The 18,000-nt window shown below is 61.3% G+C and overlaps 1 protein-coding gene across 1 annotated transcript in view; it reads left to right on the forward strand.

Moving 5' to 3' along the window:
• CRISPLD2 (cysteine rich secretory protein LCCL domain containing 2) overlaps window positions 1-18,000 on the forward strand; it is a 62,175-nt gene that overhangs the window by 12,820 nt on the left and 31,355 nt on the right. Inside the window, exons 2-6 of the mRNA XM_039227293.1 lie at window positions 1,331-1,622; window positions 6,643-6,761; window positions 8,874-9,006; window positions 9,917-10,032; window positions 12,381-12,481. Of these exons, the coding sequence (XP_039083224.1) occupies window positions 1,383-1,622; window positions 6,643-6,761; window positions 8,874-9,006; window positions 9,917-10,032; window positions 12,381-12,481 (709 nt within the window). The 5' untranslated portion in view covers window positions 1,331-1,382. The remainder of the gene's footprint in view (window positions 1-1,330; window positions 1,623-6,642; window positions 6,762-8,873; window positions 9,007-9,916; window positions 10,033-12,380; window positions 12,482-18,000) is intronic.

Below are 18,000 nucleotides of genomic sequence, written 5' to 3' on the forward strand. Positions count from 1 at the left end.
AATTTTTTTCATGTTTATTTATTTTGAGAGAGCACATGCGTGTGTGCTCGGGTGGGGGAGGGGCAGAGGGGGAGCGAAACAGAGAATCCCGAGCAAGCTCTGTGCTGACAGCACAACACGGGCCCAACACAGGCCTCGATCCCCTGAGCCATGAGATAATGACCTGAGCCAAAATCAAGAGTCAGACCCTTCAAGCTGACTGAGCCCCCCAGGCGCCCCCGCTACAACTTACTTATTTAACCCGACATCAAAATGGACGACCGAGGACGCTCACGTGGCCCTAGCTCGTTCCTGTCGCCTGCTGTGCGATATCGGGGCCCAGTGCGCCCCGGTTTGTTTACCTGCCCCCCTGCCAGTCATTCGAGTGGTGCCCGCTGGCCGCCTGACCCCACCCCGGGCCTCGGGTGAATCACGCTGGTTCATACGAGCAATGCCCGCCTCACGGCGGCGGGGGCGCCCTGGCCCTCGAGCTGTCGGGGCGCACAGCGCGACAGCCCCTGGGGCGGGCGTGACACCGGCGGGCATCCCCTGACGTCGGCCTCTGCTCCCGCGCTGTCTCAGATCGCGGTCCGGCGTCCGTGCCTTGGCTGCTCTCCCAGCCCGGCCTTCTGCAGCTGGAGAATGTTCATATATGGTGATGCCACTAACCCTGGAGAGAGCTGGGGGGGCCCCCCGGGGGTCGGCGTGACTGGGTCGACTCCTGGGGGGGGCAGTCGAGCACGGACTTGCTGCCCACCCCCGGGAGGGAGCTCCCTGGGAGGGAGAGATGGGGAGGGAGCCGGGCCTGTTGCCATGGCTCCTGGGTTCCCCGCTCCTCCCGCCCCTCCCTGCCCCGGCCTCACGCCCCCTGCAGGCCTCACGCCCCCTGCAGAGCCAGTGGACTGATGGAGGAGGGCTGATTCCTGATGCAAGAGCAGAGTCTCGGGGGCCAGGGCGGCTCAGCACCCCTCACGCGGGCTGCAGTCACCGCTGCCCCGCCGGGGACGGCCTTCGTCGCCACTGTCCCCAGCCCACCTGGGAGCTCCCTGCGATGACGCACAGTGTCCTCTCCACCTTTGTGCCCCAGGGCCTAGCACAAAATAGATGCCCAGTAAAGGTCCCGGTGACAGATCGATTCTTCCCTGTGTGCACGCACACCCCCCTCTGGGCGACGGGCCAGGACAGGACCATGGTCCGTGGCGCTTTAGGGGGAGAAGAGCGAGGGTGGCTCCTGTCTTGGGGGGGGCGTGGTTGCTGGGCCTCCCTGGGCCTCGATGTTCACGTCTGCAGAGTGGGGAGAGCCCACGCTGTGGCTGCTCGAACGCTGACACGTCTCCCCCTCCCCCCACAGCCCACGCCCCGGAGCCACATCGTTGCCCTGGTCCACGCTGCCCGCCGGCGCCATGAGCTGCACCCTGAACGGCCTCATCCCCTTGGGGCTGCTGCTCCTGGTGTGCGGAGCCCAAGGCTTTTTCCTGCCCAACATCACCCACTTGGAGAAGCTGCTCAGCAAGTACCAGCAGGACGCGCCGCCCTCGCGGGTCCGGAGGGCCATTCCCAGGTCGGACAAGGAGGAGATTCTCATGCTGCACAACAAACTCCGGGGCCAGGTGTACCCCCCGGCCTCCAACATGGAGTACATGGTGAGAGCCGTGCCCGGGGCCTGGGCCCCATCTGCTCTCGTGGGGGGGAGCGCCCCCTGCCTGTTCTTCACACCCACACAGCGCCGCTGAGCTCCCTGCGCAGAGGCCAGCCTCCCGGGGGCAGAGTGGAGTCTAAGGGCGGGGCTTCTGTGAGTCCAGTCCCCGCTCTGCTGCCTCCTGGCCTGTGACCGTGATGTGTCCTCAGCCAGCGGGAGCCCCGGCCTCCCCTTTGAGAATCCCTCCTCCCCACGGTTCGGTGGCCGCACGGGGACATCCTGGAAGGTGCCGGGCACAGGTGCTCACAGCCGGGGCCCCGGGCACCGCGGTCAGGGCGCAGCTCGAATTCATCGCTGTCCAAGCGGCAGCGGGGTCCGGGTCCCTGACAGATGGGGGGTCTGCTGGCGAGGGGCCGGCACACAGGGGACAGCGGACGGCCTCCCGTGACCCCGGGGAAATCTGACACGGAGGAGCAGGTTAGGCGGCTCTCCAAGTCCGTGCCTCCAGCCCTGCCTCCCCTCCCGCCTCTCTGTTTCTGCCGATACTGCTTCGCGCCGCCCCAGCCGCTGCTACTCTCCCATTGTACAGACTAGGAAACTGAGGCCCGAGGTCAGAGCTGGTAGTGGCAGAACTGACAGCAGAACTCAGGCTCCGAGCCGCCTGTCTGCACTCAGTTTAAACCCGGGCACCCGCACGGCCCCCCCAGCATCCATGGGCCTCTCCAGCATCTTCCATGCCCCCCACCCCGTGTGCGTCCCCCCCACTCCTCAATGAGCCCTGGGGCTTCTCACTTCCCCTGTTGCCCCTCCCCCCCACCCCTCCCCCGCTGGCCTGTCCCAAACCTGCTTCCTGTAACCTTCCTGAGATTCACAGAGTTTGCCGCCTGCCCCCCAGTCTCCAGGTCCCCTGTGCGCCCAGGATGGAGCCCACACGCTCAGGCCTGGCACCTGGGCCGCTCATCAGGAGCTCCTGTGTCCTGAGAGGCCACACGGGGTCCCCCAAAGACACTACCAGGCCCCCCCCCCAGGAGCCTGGTCCCCAATTCGTGCCTTATCCCATCGTCAGTGACCGTCACCTCAGTGACCGGCTCGCCTCCCTCCTCTGGACTTCACCGTCCCTTTCATGGCGCCTTGTGCTCTGACGTAGGAGGCCCTGGTGGTCAGGGACCGCCCGGCGGGCCTGCACGCCCCTCATCGTCACCGTCTGTGCCCTTGGGAGGTGGCCCGTCACCGGCTATAGCTTGCCAGGCAGGCAGAATGCCCCCCAGTCCTCTGGGAGTTTATTATGAAATCATTTCTTTCCCTCAAGAAAATCACCCAGGCATTTACTCTAATGGGGTCGTGCTAATTTTTTTTTTAATGTTTGTTTATTTGTCGAGAGAGAGAGAGAGAGAGAGAGAGAGCAAGAGCGCGCCAGGGAGGGGCAGAGAGAGAGGGAGAGACAGAATCCCAAGCAGACTCCACGCTGTCAGCACAGAGCCCGATGCGGGGCTCGAACTCACAAACCGTGAGATCATGACCTGAGCCGAAGCCTGGAGTCGGACGCTTAAATGAGCCCCCAGGAGCCTGGGGTTGTGCTAATCTTAGGAGGAGGAATGGGCTCCCTTTCAAAATACTAGTGCGTCAGACGGCGGGTGCAGACCTTCTTAGGGTTAAAGATGTAGGGAATTGGGGCAGATTTCTTTGCGGCTTTGGGTGTGGACTCTTCCCCGATCCTTCCCAGGACCTGGTGGTTTGGCCTTGGTGCCCGCAGGGAAGGGACTCTCTTCGTCTCTGATAGGTCAGCCTTCCTCCCTGCCCCTTCCCACCCCAAGGCCCTGCGTGGTGCTCGCTAGGGAGCGGAGAATTTTCCTTGCCTGAAACTTGACTGAGCCCCAAGCCCCCAGGATCCCATCTGGTTCCACCTCCTTTTGGGAACGGGCTGGGTTTATGCTGTGCTCGCCCAGCGGCCGTAGGGAGGATTCGGGGCGAAGGAGCAGGGCTTCAATGCGCAGCGGGGGGGTGGGGGGGGGTTGTGCGTTCCTGTTTGCACACTCGCGTGGTTCTGGGTCTGAGGTCGACACGGCCTTTCATGGGAGCTGAGCCTTCCTGGGCGTGGCTGGGGCCACCTCTGAGCAGGGGCCTGAGGCAGGGAAGGAGGCGTGAGACCCAGAGTCTCCACCGCGTGCTCCCCATCTGCTTCTGCTGGTTTCCCAACAAGTGGCGATAATTTGAGAAAATGTCTTGAAAATCTGGCTCGGGCCTGCCTGCCGGGGCTCTGAGCCGCGGTCCCCTGAAATAGCCTCAGCACCGAAAGGTGGGTTGTTGTTGTTTTTTTTTTAAAGTTTATTTATTTTGAGAGAGAGACAGGGAGGGAGAGGCAGAGGGTCGGGGAGAGAGAAGCCCAAGCAGGCTCTGGGCTGGCCGCGTGCACCGTGAGATCATGACCTGAGCCGAGTCCCAGAGTCCGATGCTCAAGCGACTGAGCCGCCCAGGGGCCCCGAATGGTGCATCTTATTTCATTCATTCATTTGTTTATTTTTAAAGATGTTATTTGAAAGTAATAAACGCCCAACGCGGGGCTTGAACTCATAACCCCAAGATGAAGAGTCACATGCTGTACTGACTGAGCCAACCGGGCGCCCCCGCAAGGTGGATTTTAAAACTCCAAAGAGTTAAGATGCCCTATTTTGAGGTTTTATAAGTGGACAGACTGGAGCCAGCCGGCCTGGCTTGGTCGCTGTGTGACTTCAGGCAGATTAGTTAACCTCTCTGTGTTAATGTCTCCTTACCTGCACGACGGGGATAATAAACGTGCCTTTCCCATAGGGTTGTTTGGAAGACTCAATGAGATAATGTATACGCAGTAAATACGTGTTAATGTATTTTTGCTATTATTATCTTAGTAGCTATTATTAGTCTAGAGGAGTGGGACTGGCCCTTGGTGACAGGACACAGAGCAAGATGAGACACCCACCCCCCTCCCCCCAACCTCGGGAGCCAGATAAAGCTGGGTTGTTAAAGTTCTGACTTCCTGCTCTGTGACCTTAGGCAAGTTACCTAACCTCTCTTAGCCTCAAGAATTTTTTTTTTTTTTTTTTGGTCTACAGCACTGGGGAAATCAAACCTACCCCAAGGACTTCTTGTGATAATTAAATAAGAAAATGGTGCTAATGATGTTTCTGGGCAAGCACACTGTCCCGGGCACAGGGTGGGTGCTTGAGAAAGTGAATTTCCTTAATATTCTGGTAGTGTTTACTGAGAGCTACTTGGCACGTCCCCGGGGCTCGATGCCTGTTCAGCCCACCTTCCCCCCAGTCCTATCCCAGCAGGCGCCATCAGCCCTGGACGAGAGGGGGAAACAGAGGCACAGAGAGGTGAAGCCACTTGACCACAGTCACACAGCCAGCAAGGGGCAGCAAGGGCCCGTGAGGAGGCCTCGAATGCAGGGGTGGGGAGAGCCGGGTCCCTGCTTGGCAGCGATCAGCTGCAGACCATGTGTCAAGTCTGCGTGTCTCCAGCCAGGATTTCAGACGCCTTTGACCCCAAGATCTGCCAAGCATGTCCTCGCCCTCCCGGCACGCACCCCCCACCCCGCCCCCCCCCGCTCACTTGCAGAAACTGTTATGGACTCAGACCAAAGGCACACAGGGTTCACGGTGATCTGAATAAACAGCGAACTTCTGAGAAGTGGGGGAGCCTCGGGGGGGGGCGGCTGTGCCTGCGCCGGCTCCGCCCTGACCCCCTGGGCTCCGGGAAGGACCTCAGCGGGCCACTCCGGGAGGGGTCCAGGCGCAAGGTGCCAACTGTCCCTACTGCCCCGCCCCCCAGTGAATGGTGCCTGTTCCTTCAGGGAGGCTCGGGGGTCCCTTGCTGGGAGAAGGAGCCACCACGCTGGTACGGGCAGTTTCTCTGGGAAGGAGGAAGTGCACTGCGGGCCTCAAGGGGACAGCAGCAATGGCAGGCAGGTCACGCCCCTGAAGGCAGCCCTGTCCCCTGCCCACTGCACGCGGCCTTTGGGGCCTTGACTCCCTCTCCGCCTCGGGCTGGGCCTGGGCGCTGGACAGGATCGCGGGCGGAAGCGGCACAGCACTCAGGGGGCGCTGAAGGTGGGGCGCTGTCGGCAACAGACGAGTCTGACGTCCGAGTGAACCTGGAAAGTCCATGGCAGCTGAGACGGGATCAGGTCAAGGGCGGTGACGCAGGGCCCCAGGGGCATCTCTCTGCCCTGGGCCCGGGCCTGCCCCCTGGATGTCTGTTCAGGACTCTGTCATGGAGGCTGGAAAGAGGTAGCAGACGGAAGGCGCCCAGCTTGGCGGTGTTCCGTGCTGGGGTCCCAGGGCCCCCCGTCCCCGGCTGCGTCCCAGGGCTCGGCCTCACAGCCTTCCAGTGAGCGCCTACTGTGTGCGGGGGGCCGGGGCTCTGCAGGAAGGTCCGCCCCTGCCTGATGACCGCACGAGGCGGAACAGCGGCTGGCGCGGGAGCGACGGCCCCGCCGCTGTGGCCGCCGTGTTCGTTCCGGGGACGGCGTGCGCCCCTGGGCCAGCGGGAGGCAGGGCGCGCCTCGGCCCAGACCCTGCCCGCGCCTGCCTGACCCGGGGCCGGCTGGGCCAGAGGAGAGTGGCCCGGGCCAGGGCAAAGGCACTGCCTGCGTTTTTTTTTTGGAACAACCAAATACACAGAACATAATATTTACCGTTCCGACTGCCCTCAAGCACTCAGTTCTGTGGCACTGAGCGCAGTGCAGCGGCCAGCACCATCGGCCAGCTCCATCACCGGGTCGTGGGCCCCCGCCCGTCTCTCAGGCCGGGAGGCCGTGCAAAGGGCCAGCTCAGCATCCCTGGCACGTGAGAGCCCAGAGGCAGCTGTGAGCCCCTCTGGACCCTTTGCGGACCCGCCGCTCCCCGCTTGCTGGGTTAGGGACCCCCCAACGTACGCACAGAACCCCGTGTCCCAGGAGCTGGGGCCCGGCTGCGGCTCCCCCGAGGGGGGTGTGGCCAACACCTCCCTGACTCCGGCTTCCCCCGCATTGCCTCCCCCTGCAGACCTGGGATGAGGAGCTGGAGCGGTCGGCAGCGGCGTGGGCTCACGAGTGTATCTGGGAACACGGGCCCACCAGTCTGCTGGTGTCCATTGGGCAGAACCTGGGCGTCCACTGGGGCAGGTAAGAGCCGCGTGGCCCCCTCCCCCTCGCTTGTGACCTGGCCGCCACGGTCCATCGTCACGTCCAGCCCTCACGGCCACCTGTGCCATTTGTAGGTAGGGAAACGGCCTCAGTGCCCGGGGCCACTTCGAGTAACTGGCAAAACGGATGCGCGCCTGCCTGTGGGCTCGAGATGCAGACCGCGGGGCTCGGGGTTTCTAGAGCTTGGCCGTTCCGTCCCATCCCCTTGAAAGGATTCCTGAGCCCGTGGCGGTCGGGCCGGGTTGGGGGGGGGGGTGGAGCGGAGCTGGCCGGGTCCACTGGGAACACAGGAACGTTGCTCTTTCAGTGACGGGCCAGGGTGTCTTCTCTGCCCTCGAATGTCTGGGTCCTGCTTATTCTCAAGGCCCAGCTGGGCTCCACCTTGCGAGCAGCCGCCCCTCCCCTTCTGCTCTTCGCCGGCCGCCCGGCCATCCGGGAGCCGGCTCTCACGGCCAAGGCTGCCTTGCCTGCAGGAGGCTCCCCACTGGCCCCCCAGGGTCAGCTGAGCACATGGCCGAGCACCTGCCCGGCTTCCTTAGAGGACGTGGGGAATGTGTCTTCTGGGCCAGCGTGGACCCGCTGACCAACGGGACGGGGCGCTGTGTTCGCAAGTCCCCAGGTCCGGACTCAGAGCCAACCAGTGGCTCAGGGCCCCTTTGAGCTTTGCCCGAACCGATGAAAGGTTGCACTGGACTCGAAGTATCTCCCCCAAAGTACCGGTCAGGGTTTGCCTGACTCACAGCCCAGATATCTCCCAGCTCTGTCAGCTCCTGCGTTCAGCGAGGCTGTGAGCTGTACCCTCCCTCAGGCCAGAGGCGCCCCTGGGACAGAACCTGTGACAGGTGACTTCGTGGAAGTGAATTGACACCCTTTTTTTTTTTGTCCTTGGGTGAATTCTGCTTTTTATAAAATCAGTCTTTGATAGATGAAAATAAAATGTCTACAGGGAGGGAACCCTCCCTCCACTTCCCTGCTCTTCCCCGGTGCCCCTTTGCCCCGTAGCTCAGTGGCTGTGTGGCCGCGAGCGTCCTTCCCTAAGCTGGCCCTCGGGAGAAAGGCCGTTTCCACGGCCACGTCACTGACCGCCACCGTTCGCTCTGGGTCTGACAGTAATCGCTGCAGGACGTCTCGGTGCCTGGCTCGCTGCAGGGCTCTGCACGTAGCCGGATGCCTTCTGTCTTTTCTCCTTGTTGAACTGGCGTTGTTTACACTTGCTGGTGACGGTGACGGGGGTTTGCATCCAGGTTCTTTTCTTTCCTGGTAAGAGAAGAACGATGCCGACCCGCTGGATGGGGCGGTGGGCAGCAAGGATGGTGACCGGGGCGGGGACAGGCGTCTCCTCCCCTGGGGGCACCGGAGGGCTCGGGAGATAAAATCCTAAGTGAGAAGTTTCCCAAAGAGTTTCTCCACGTGACCGCAGCCCTCTGTCTGCCTGCGGGTTTCTGCATCCTGACTTCCTTTTCCACCTCGTATCTGACTCCCGGGGTCCCCGGCAGGAATGAAATCAGCCAGGACCGTGTGGAAACGGGAGCCTCCAGGCTCCCGTCTGGGCGTGACAGGGACACGTGACAGGGACGCCCACGTGTCTGGGCGTGACAGGGACCCACGCCCCCCGTAGCCGGCGAGCTCCCGGCTTTCAGACCTTCCGCGGATGTCACATGTGCACTTACTCCCTGCTTTTCTCTGCGCTGACTCTAAGGGGACTCACGTCTTAAGTCAAGTTGTGTTTTAAGTGATATCTGGGAAACACGGGGCTCAGGGGCCGCATATATTTTCCCAAATGTACGTGAAATAGACACGTAATTGTAAAGAAGGACCCCCTGGGGCCCGCGCAGACGTTTCCTGCACACGCAGGTGGCATGCGGGCCACCCGGGGCGCTCCTGGAGCCCCGACGGACCCGGGGGTCCCCAGATGAGCTCCTCGCAAGTTCGGGTTTTAGGTGGTGACGCAGGCGCGGGGCGGGGTCCGCGGCTCTTCGCCCAGGGCCCCACCCCCACCCCCGGCAGCCTGGCCGTGCCTGGTGGCGCCGGGCGCTGCGGTCGCCGCTGGGCCCGCGGTGGCCGGGACGTGACCCGCTGATGTGCCCGCAGGTACCGCTCCCCCGGCTTCCACGTTCAGGCCTGGTACGACGAGGTGAAGGACTACACGTACCCCTACCCCCACGAGTGCAGCCCCTGGTGCCCGGAGAGGTGCTCCGGGGCCATGTGCACCCACTACACGCAGGTAACGCTCGCGGCGCCCCCAAGCCCCGCCACCCGCCTGGCCGTGCGGGGCCGCTGCCCAGTCGGGGAAGCTCTGCGCGGTCGTTACCGTAATGTAACGCGGTGCCGCTCGGCGGAGCCGGTGGGCGGGCGTGTGTTGTGGGCCACGGACAGAGGCTGAGTGAGCCCTGGAAACGGGTGTGGCGGCTTTACATCGCTGGCACGGTTTCTGTGTGTGTGTGTGTGTGTGTGTGTGTATGTGTGTGGTGAGTGTATGTGTATCTGTGTGTGTCTGTGTGTGGTGTGTGTATGTGTGTGTCTGAGTGTGTGTATGTGTGTGTCTGAGTGTATGTGTCTGTGTGTGTGGTGTGCGTGTATGTGTGTGGTGTGTGTGTGTATGTGTGTGGTGTGTGTGTGTATGTGTGTGGTGTGTGTGTGTATGTGTGTGGTGTGTGTGTCTGAGTGTATATGTGTGTCTGTGTGTGTGGTGTGTGTATGTGTGTGTGTGTATGTATGTGTGTCTGTGTATGTGTGTAGTGTGTGTATATGTGTATATGTGTATGTATGAGTGTGTGTGTGTGTGTGGTGTGTGTGTATGTGTGTGGTGGGTGTATGTGTGTCTGTGTGTGGTGTGTGTGTATGTGTGTGTATGTGTGTGTCTGAGTGTCTGTGTGTGTGGTGTGTGTGTATGTGTGTGGGTCTGTGTGTGTGTATGTATCTGTGTCTGTGTATGTGTGTGGTATGTGTATATGTGTATGTCTGAGTGTGTCTGAGTGTGTGTGTGTGTGTGTAAAACAAGCATGTGCATCTTCTGGGGGTCAGGGGGGACGACCTGCCCCACCCCTCACGGCTCAGCCCTCAGCGCCCGCCCTCTAGATCAGGTCTCATCATGTTGGCTGGTCCTGAACTGACGCGGGGCTGTCGTCCCTCAGATGGTCTGGGCCACCACGAACAAGGTTGGCTGCGCCGTGAACACCTGCCGGAGGATCAACGTCTGGGGAGATGTGTGGGAGAACGCCGTCTACCTCGTGTGCAACTACTCTCCAAAGTAAGAACAAACGACGTGGTTGGGAGGGCTGGGACGCATTTGCCCGCCGCGGAGGCCCAACAAAGATCGGCGTAAATGGGGAAGTCTAGTCAGGAGTTCACATAACGCACATCTAGAGATCGGCGCACCCAGTTTAGCTTCAAAGCTCAGCAGTATCAGCGAGGACGCAGCTCTTTGTCTTCCTGCTGCGCTGTCTTAGCTTCCTGGTTCCATAATGGCTGCAGAGCACCGGCCATCACATCTTCCCAACCTAAAGGGAGGAGAATGGTAGAAAAGGGCTTTCTCTTAGGCCTTTCTCACCCCAGGCCCACTTTCTCGTGTCACTGGCCAGAACTAGGCCCCTCACAGACAAGGGGGGTGCACAAGACTTCCCCAGTTGGTTTTCACCAATGAAATTGCCCTAATTGGCTTTGCAAGTCAGCTGGGACCTAGCTTTTGCATGTTTGTGTTCCCCCTGCTGGGAAGGACCACGCCGCGCCTCTGGGTCGCAGCCCCTTCCTCCTCGCGGCGTGCTGATGTCTTCGGCGTGCTGTCCATCCCTCTCTCATTCACCCCTCCGCCCCTCCAGTACGTGCTGATTCTCAGAGCGCGATCTTCCCAGGGTGGAGCCTGCGGTTTGCACCCTAGCGCCGAGCCACGCACGCAGTGTGCCCCTGAGGCATACTTGCTCAGTGACTGAATGAGATGAGAATGACCTCACTTACTTGGTTTGGACCAAGGGTGGCTGTGAGGAGGCAGCATGCGGGGCGGGGATGGAGGGAGTCTCGACGGTCACGGTCGGGAAGAAAATAGCCCGCGGGCGTGAGGGCAGGCGGAGTGTGTCATCGCACTGGCAGGCCAGTGATGGCCCCACGCAGGTGGGATCCCCGGCCAGTGGCGGTGGCAGGTAGGGGGTGAGGAGTAATCCCATTAGACTGTTTGCATAGAGAAAAATACGCCAGAAGATCCTATCGGAAACAGCTCTGCCTATTTTGAGTTCCAGCTGTTTTTTTCAAAAAAGAGTAACGCGTGTACGGTACACACTAGTCTTACGTGGGCGGCTCGATAAATCGCACCCATGTCTGTGTGGACCGGCGGGTGCAGGCGGCTGTGACCAAGTGCCGGGGGCTGGGGGGCTCACAGTCTAGAGGTTGTGCATCCCGGGTCGAGGCCGGGTTCTGGTGATGCCCCCCTCCCGCCCCCCGTGCCCTCACGGGGCGCTTCCGTGTGTGCACAGGCGGGGGTGGGGGCTTCCCAGTTGTCTCGTCTTACAAGGACTTGAGTCCTGGTGCATCAGGGCCCCGTCCTTACGATCTCCTTGAACCTCGCTTATCTCCTGGGAAGCCCCATCTCCACCTACAGCCGCACAGGGGGTTAGAGCTTCAACAGAGGCAGTAGCAGGTGGGGCGGGGGGAACACATTCAGTCCATACGCCACGTCTCTACCCACCTAACTAGCACCTAGCTCGGGATGGAGGGTATTTTCAGGGACCGAGGATGTTCCCCGGGGTGGGGGGGGGGTGGGGCACCATTCTGCCATCTCTCCCCATCGGTCCCTCTGTCTGGTTGGGACCCTCATATGAATGGACCTCAAGATCGGCCCTTCCGTGCCGAGCATCTTCTGTGCTCGAGATTTCGCCCCAGTGTAAATCTCGGAGCTCGCCGCATGGGGCTTGGCGGTGCCCGTGGCCTCTTTCCTGAGAGTCTGACCGCTGGCCACTGAGGATGCCACCGCAGAGACACCAGACCCGGGGGCAGTGGCTGACAGGGTGGGCTCAGGGGTGGTGCTTGGGCAGAAATGGGGGGTGGACGCTTCCTCCGAGGACCTGTCGGAGGAATAAGGCCGTCGTCCTCTGTGGGACGTCGGCCTCGGGCCTGGCGCCCAGCTTGCACGCCACAGACGCCAACCCGCGTGTTTCTGCTCCTGGATCATCCGAGGTGGGGTTTGTCTTAGAGGAAACATGGAGCCCTAGGTATGTGGGCAGACTGGGCTGGCAGGGCCGACGGGCCCGTCTGGGGGCCTAAGAGGCTGAGGAAACCTCTGCCAACTTTTGAGAAATGGCTCAAAAGCGGGGATCTCAGAACTTTCCAGTACTCAGGTGTTGGGGTGGGTGGGGGGGCGGCTGATGGCGTTCGGAGTCATGTAGGGCAGGACATAAGCGGATGTGGGGCCAGGGGGGTGTGTAGACACACACACTAATGTGACAGGACACGACTAGGATTCTTCTAGAATTTTCTAGACTCTGTGCAGCTGCCTGTCCCCCTTTACCCAGTGTACACCCTCCTTCCTCCCCTGGACAGCCCAGGGAGGGGGCGCCCCAGGCCCTGGAGCGGGGGCCCCTCCTGATTCTGTCTCTGGTCTGTCTGCAGGGGGAACTGGATTGGCGAAGCCCCCTACAAAACCGGCCGGCCCTGCTCCGAGTGCCCGCCCAGCTACGGGGGCGGCTGCAAGAACAACCTGTGTTACCGAGGTAGGATGTGACCCCTAGGAGTGGGTGACCCCTGGGACATGACCTCTGCTGGGGTCCCGGAGAGGTGTGGGAAAACGGGGAGCCTGAGCACTGAGGTCAGGGCGCCCCTCCCCATTCCCCTGCTCTGTGCAGCATGGAGCGGTGGGCAGCCCCGTCTCCAGGGTCGGGGCTCAGCCGCCCCACGCCACCCCCAGCAGGCATCCCCCGTGGCCACGACCCGAGCTTATGTTGGACGCGCACATGTGGCCGCTATACTTGGTGCCCGCGGTCCGCTGTAACAAACAAGAAACATAAAGCACTTGACGAGACCATGGCCATTGACCTCCAGGCAGGGGTTACCCCCGGGTCGTCAGCCTCCTTCCTTCCGGTCCGGCCGCGTACCCGCTTCACCTGGTCTGTCGCCGGTGTTCATGGTTCCCTTCCTCCCCCGGCTCGGGCAGGACCCAGCTTTTGGCGGCTTGGGTTTTCCACGGATGCGGCCACCTGGGGATGGCCGCCCCTCAGGAGGTTTCCGCCTTCCCCGCCGCTATGAGTAACGCGTGAGTTTGGTGCCTGAAGTGTTGCCACATTTCCCAGGAGGGCGGAACTGGGCCAGAGGGGCCTGGCCGGGGGCTGTGTTTGAGATGTTTTCACGCGGCCGGGTCAGCGGGTCCTGTGACAGCAGAGAGGGGCCTCCCGGAGGCGTGGGCGTGCTGGAGGGGGCGTGAATCTAGGGAATCTGGGTGCGGAAACGGGCACTAGGGTGGGGTGCCGGGCCCGGTCGAGGCCCTGTCGTCCCGGCCGGCTGATCACGGCTGTGTCCGCCCCTTGTGGGAGGGTGGGGGAGGGGAGGGAGTGGCAAGGACCTGGATGTGTGACAAAGCTGTTGTGCCGCAGCCTGGGTTGCGTGTCCTCCGCAGGCGGCTGAGTGTCCGGGGGCGGACTCTGAGGCTGCCTCTCAAACCCCTCGGTCACTCTGCCCACCAGGAAACAGGCACAACGACACCGGTCCTTCCTAGGGCACCTCAGGCTCCAGTCCACGTGCCTGGTGTGAAGGCACCAAGAGCCCGCTGCGTGCAGGGCGTTGCCAGGTGGGGCCCGTGGGGGTGACCGTGGGTGGACACTGCTGGCCCTGCCTCCCTGGGCCTGAGGCCCAGCGGGGTCATTGCCACGAGCAGGGATGTGTGTCTTCCCAGGGAAATAGCTGATGCCACGGGGCTTATAGCGGGAGCATCGACTGTCTTCTGGTAGGGTCAGGACGGCCTCCCCAGCAGGTGACCTTTGTGGAGGTAGACGCAGCCTCAGGGTGAGAGAAGGGAAGGGTGCTCCCGCAGGGAAGGGTGCTCCCCCCGGAAGGGTGCTCCCGCAGGGAAGGGTGCTCCCACAGGGAAAGGTGCTCCTCACGGGGAAGGGTGTTCCCACTGGGAAGGGTGTTCCCACTGGGAAGGGTGCTACCCCCGGAAGGGTGCTCCCGCAGGGAAGGGTGCTTCAGCCGGGAACTGTGTTCCCACAGGGAAGGGTACTCCCCCGGGCAGGGTGCTCCCGCAGGGAAGAGAGCCCCCAGCTGTGTCTGGAGCCGTGTGGACGGCGTGGTCAGGAGCCCAGGAGACGGGAGGGCTTGTGAACCGCGGTCTCGCCCGCCCGCCCACCCCTCTTCTCTGTCTCGGGGGCTCCGCACGCTTGTGTTCAGTGAGCCCCCCGGGTACCCCCACTCGGAGTCCCGCACTCACGAGACCCGCGTGGGCTTTCGGGCCCCGCACACCGGCTTTGACCTCCGTTCCTGCAGGGGGACCCTGGGCGGGCAGCCTCCTCCCTCTGAGCCTCAGTCTCCCTGCCTGAAAGCGGGGGTCGCGGCAGTACGAGCAAGCGGGGGGAGGCTGGCACCCGGGCCCGTCGGCCTTCCCTGCGTCCCTGGCGGGCAGGGCCTGTGGGGGTGAGTCCCCCGCAGACCCCCAGTGCTGATTTGGGGACCGCGAGGGAAGGGCGCCCCCGGCCCTCCCGCTGTGCTCTGCTCAGGCTGATCGCACCACGGGACTGTTTTCAGAGCGCGTCGGCCCCTCGTGAGGGGCTCCAGGCGCACAAGCCACGGCCGCCTGGGCTATGGGGCATCTCTACTGTCACTGGCGGTGTCTACTCCGGCACGCCGCTCGCTCCCTTTGTGCCTCAGTTTCCCCATCTGTAGCAGCGACAGTCGGGGTCCCTCTGTGGAAGCTTTGCTGGGAAGACGCAGACAGAAGGATGGGGGTGGCTTCCCATCGGCAACCTGCTCGTAACGCTTGACGACCACGCTCCTCACCCCCTCGGAGGGGGAGCGGGAGGTGGGACCGCACTCCTCCGCTTGCTTGGGGTCCAGCCTGGCAGACTCCTTCTCCTTCTTGGAAACACAACTCTGGTGTCACACCTCCTCCAGGGAGGTGTCCCTGATTGCACAGGCAGTGCACCTGCTTCTGCACTCTTAACCGTACTGACTCTCCTTGAGCCCTGGTCACCTGTGGTTACAAGTGCACTTCACTCTGGGGGCTCTGAGGCCACGTAGCAGATGCGTGCTGCCCGCCGTCGGAATACGCACGTCCCCCGGCACCCACAGAGGGTCCTTTTCAAAGCACAGATGCACACAAAGTCACCTCAGATGCCGGGTTACCCACCCAATGAAGCCTTTGTACTTGCTTCTTTATTTTTGGTGGAAAATTCCCAACTTCTCCTGGCAGAGCTCCCCGCTTTCCTGGCCAACTGTGCAGAAAGTCCCCTCTAAGCCAGCTTACCTGCATAAGCTACTTAATAGGCGTTTATTGAGGGTGCCTGGCAAGGCCTTGACCTATAATGGAGATAGAGCAGGGATAAAGGTAGATCATAAGAGAAGTTTCCGTCTCTCTGGCCTGAAACCCAGAACCTGTGTGGCGGTCAAGGACATGGGCTTCAAGGAAGGACAGTCGGCCTCTCAACTGTGTGAATGTGGGCGGGTAGCTTGGCCTCCCTGGGCCTCGGTCTCCCTGTCTGTGAAATGGGGCTGCTCATGTCTCCTAGGGAGACAGGAAAGCACATCGGGGAAGGACCCAGCCCTGAAAACGGTTTGCGGTCAGTAAACGTTAGCCATGAGCTCCGTCTCTACCTGCAGCCGCGGGAGAATGTAGGCAGCGCTGTGCGCCCTGAAGCCCAGGGCTGGACGGTGTGCACAGTAACCCTGCAGTGAACTTGGGCGCGGAATTTCCCCAGCCCTGCGCTGCTCCACACAGGGGACCTTAATTAGGATCGCTCAAATACAGCCTGTCCCCTGGGTAAGCATGCCACTTTCCATGTGTGCGTCCGAGGGCGAGGACCGTCTGCCCGTTTTCTTAAATAGTGAGCCCTCAAATGCTTCAGACGGCTTTCCCAAACTATATTCGGCTGAATAAAGCCGCGATTATGAGGTATAAAGATCCGAAAGGCCAGTGGAAGAAAACGCGGCTCATTCCAGGGATAGCTCTGGCTTTCGGTGAAGGGCAAACCTGAATAGCGACATTGAGCGGACCAGACACAGAGGCAAACCCAGGGTCTTCGTAAAGAGCTCACCTAGAGCTTTTGGCTACACAGGCTGCTGTCAGAATTCCCGTCTTGAATGCCTTTAAACTTAGCTGGGACTTTTTTTTTTTCCCTTTTTCCCCCAAAGAAATGATTCTTTAAGAGTTAGCTCATCCTTCATTCAGCGAATTTTGTTGGGCAAAATTGTTGTGCTGAGCTGGATGGGGGGAGGGGGGAGGGAGGGGGAGGGGGAGGGAGGGGGGAGGGAGGAGGAGGGGAATGAAACCGGCTCTCTCCTGGTCCCAGGGAGTTGGCAGCTGGCGGGAGGGGCAGGTGGTGGTAACCTCACACCTGTGACCAGGGCTCTGATAAGGACAGCACTTGGGCTCAGGACCTGAATTCCTCCCCCTCCCTTTTATTTTTTTATTTTTATTTTTATTTTTTTTAATGTTTTATTTATTTCTAGGAGAGAGAGAGAGAGAGAGACAGCGTGAGCAGGGGAGGGTCAGAGAGAGAGGGAGTCACAGACTCTGAAACAGGCTCCAGGCTCAGAGCTGGCAGTCAGCACACAGCCCGACGCGGGGCTCAAACCCACGAACCGCGAGATCACGACCTGAGCGAAAGTCGGACGCTTAGCCGACTAAGCCACCCAGGCGCCCCTAAAAAGGATATTTTGTTTTTGTTTTTGTTTTTGTTTTTTTTTAATGTTTTATTTATTTCTAGGAGAGAGAGAGAGAGAGAGACAGCGTGAGCAGGGGAGGGTCAGAGAGAGAGGGAGTCACAGACTCTGAAACAGGCTCCAGGCTCCGAGCTGGCAGTCAGCACAGAGCCCGACGCGGGGCTCGAACCCACGAACCGCGAGATCATGACCCAAGCGAAAGTCGGACGCTTAACCGACTAAGCCACCCAGGCGCCCCTCCCCCTCCCTTTTAAATCCCACCTGCTCCCCTTGCCCGAGGGACTGGCCAGGGAAACAGGTGCAGAGGACCCCAGCCTTGAAAAGCAACTGAGACTTCGCCCCTCATTTGCATGCATGATTTGCATAGCTAACATCGCCCCTCATTTGCATGCATGATTTGCATAGCTACGAAACACTTGGTCCCCCTTTGGAGAACAGAGTTTGTTACTCCTAAGGCAAGAGAAGCAAGAAGGAGGGGAGGGGGGTGATGAGCGCTCGCCAGGACTTGAATTTCAGTCCGGTGCCCAGGGAGACCAGGGAGGCTCCGTACGTCATCCTCACTGGGGAGGGGGGGCTCCAAGGCAGCGATTTCCAGCTCTGGTGCACGAGCGCCCCTCGGGGACGGGGGTGCACGCTGTAAAGCTGGGACGGCTTCCCCGGCAGAGGTACGCCGCCGTCAGCCCTACACAGGGCCACGCAAGCAAATAAAAACAGCAAGACTTTTCTGGGCATCGGCGGGACTTGACAGCTCCGGACGGTGGCGGCTGAGGGTGGGTTCTGAGGAGGGGCTGCCGGTTGTTGTTCAGGATGAAAACTCGGCGGTGCACCTGATGCTTCTAAGAAATGGAGTTTGGTTAATTAGCAGGTTTTAAAACCCGGGGGGTCACGGTCGAGGTCGGAGGAGTGGATGGATCGGGGTGAGGTGGCTCTGCGTTCAGCCCGGAGTTCGGTGCTCGGCTGGCTGTGTGTGATTCGGTGCCGAGAAAGGCGTGGAGTCGGTCGAGCACAGAGTCACAGGCGCGCGGAAGGGAGCAGACGGCCGGTGGCCGGGCGCAGCACCGTCTGACGACACCGACCGGAGCCGCGTGCGCCACGGCGGGCACAGAGATGAGGAAGGACCCAGCTCGGGGGCACCGTGCCAGTCGGGGGGACCCGGCGAGGCAGCCTCCCGCAGCCGAGTGCAGAGCGGGTGGTGGCGGGGGGGGGGGGGGGGGGCTGTAGCTGCAAACGCATGGCTCTGAGACGGTTTTCAAAAAGGATATATATATTTTTTAATGTTTTATTTATTTCTAGGAGAGAGAGAGAGAGAGACAGCGTGAGCAGGGGAGGGTCAGAGAGAGAGGGAGACACAGACTCTGAAATA

The sequence above is a fragment of the Hyaena hyaena genome, unplaced genomic scaffold, assembly GCF_003009895.1.
Source record: "Hyaena hyaena isolate Hyena2069 unplaced genomic scaffold, ASM300989v1 scaffold_1, whole genome shotgun sequence".
Lineage (NCBI taxonomy): Eukaryota > Metazoa > Chordata > Mammalia > Carnivora > Hyaenidae > Hyaena > Hyaena hyaena.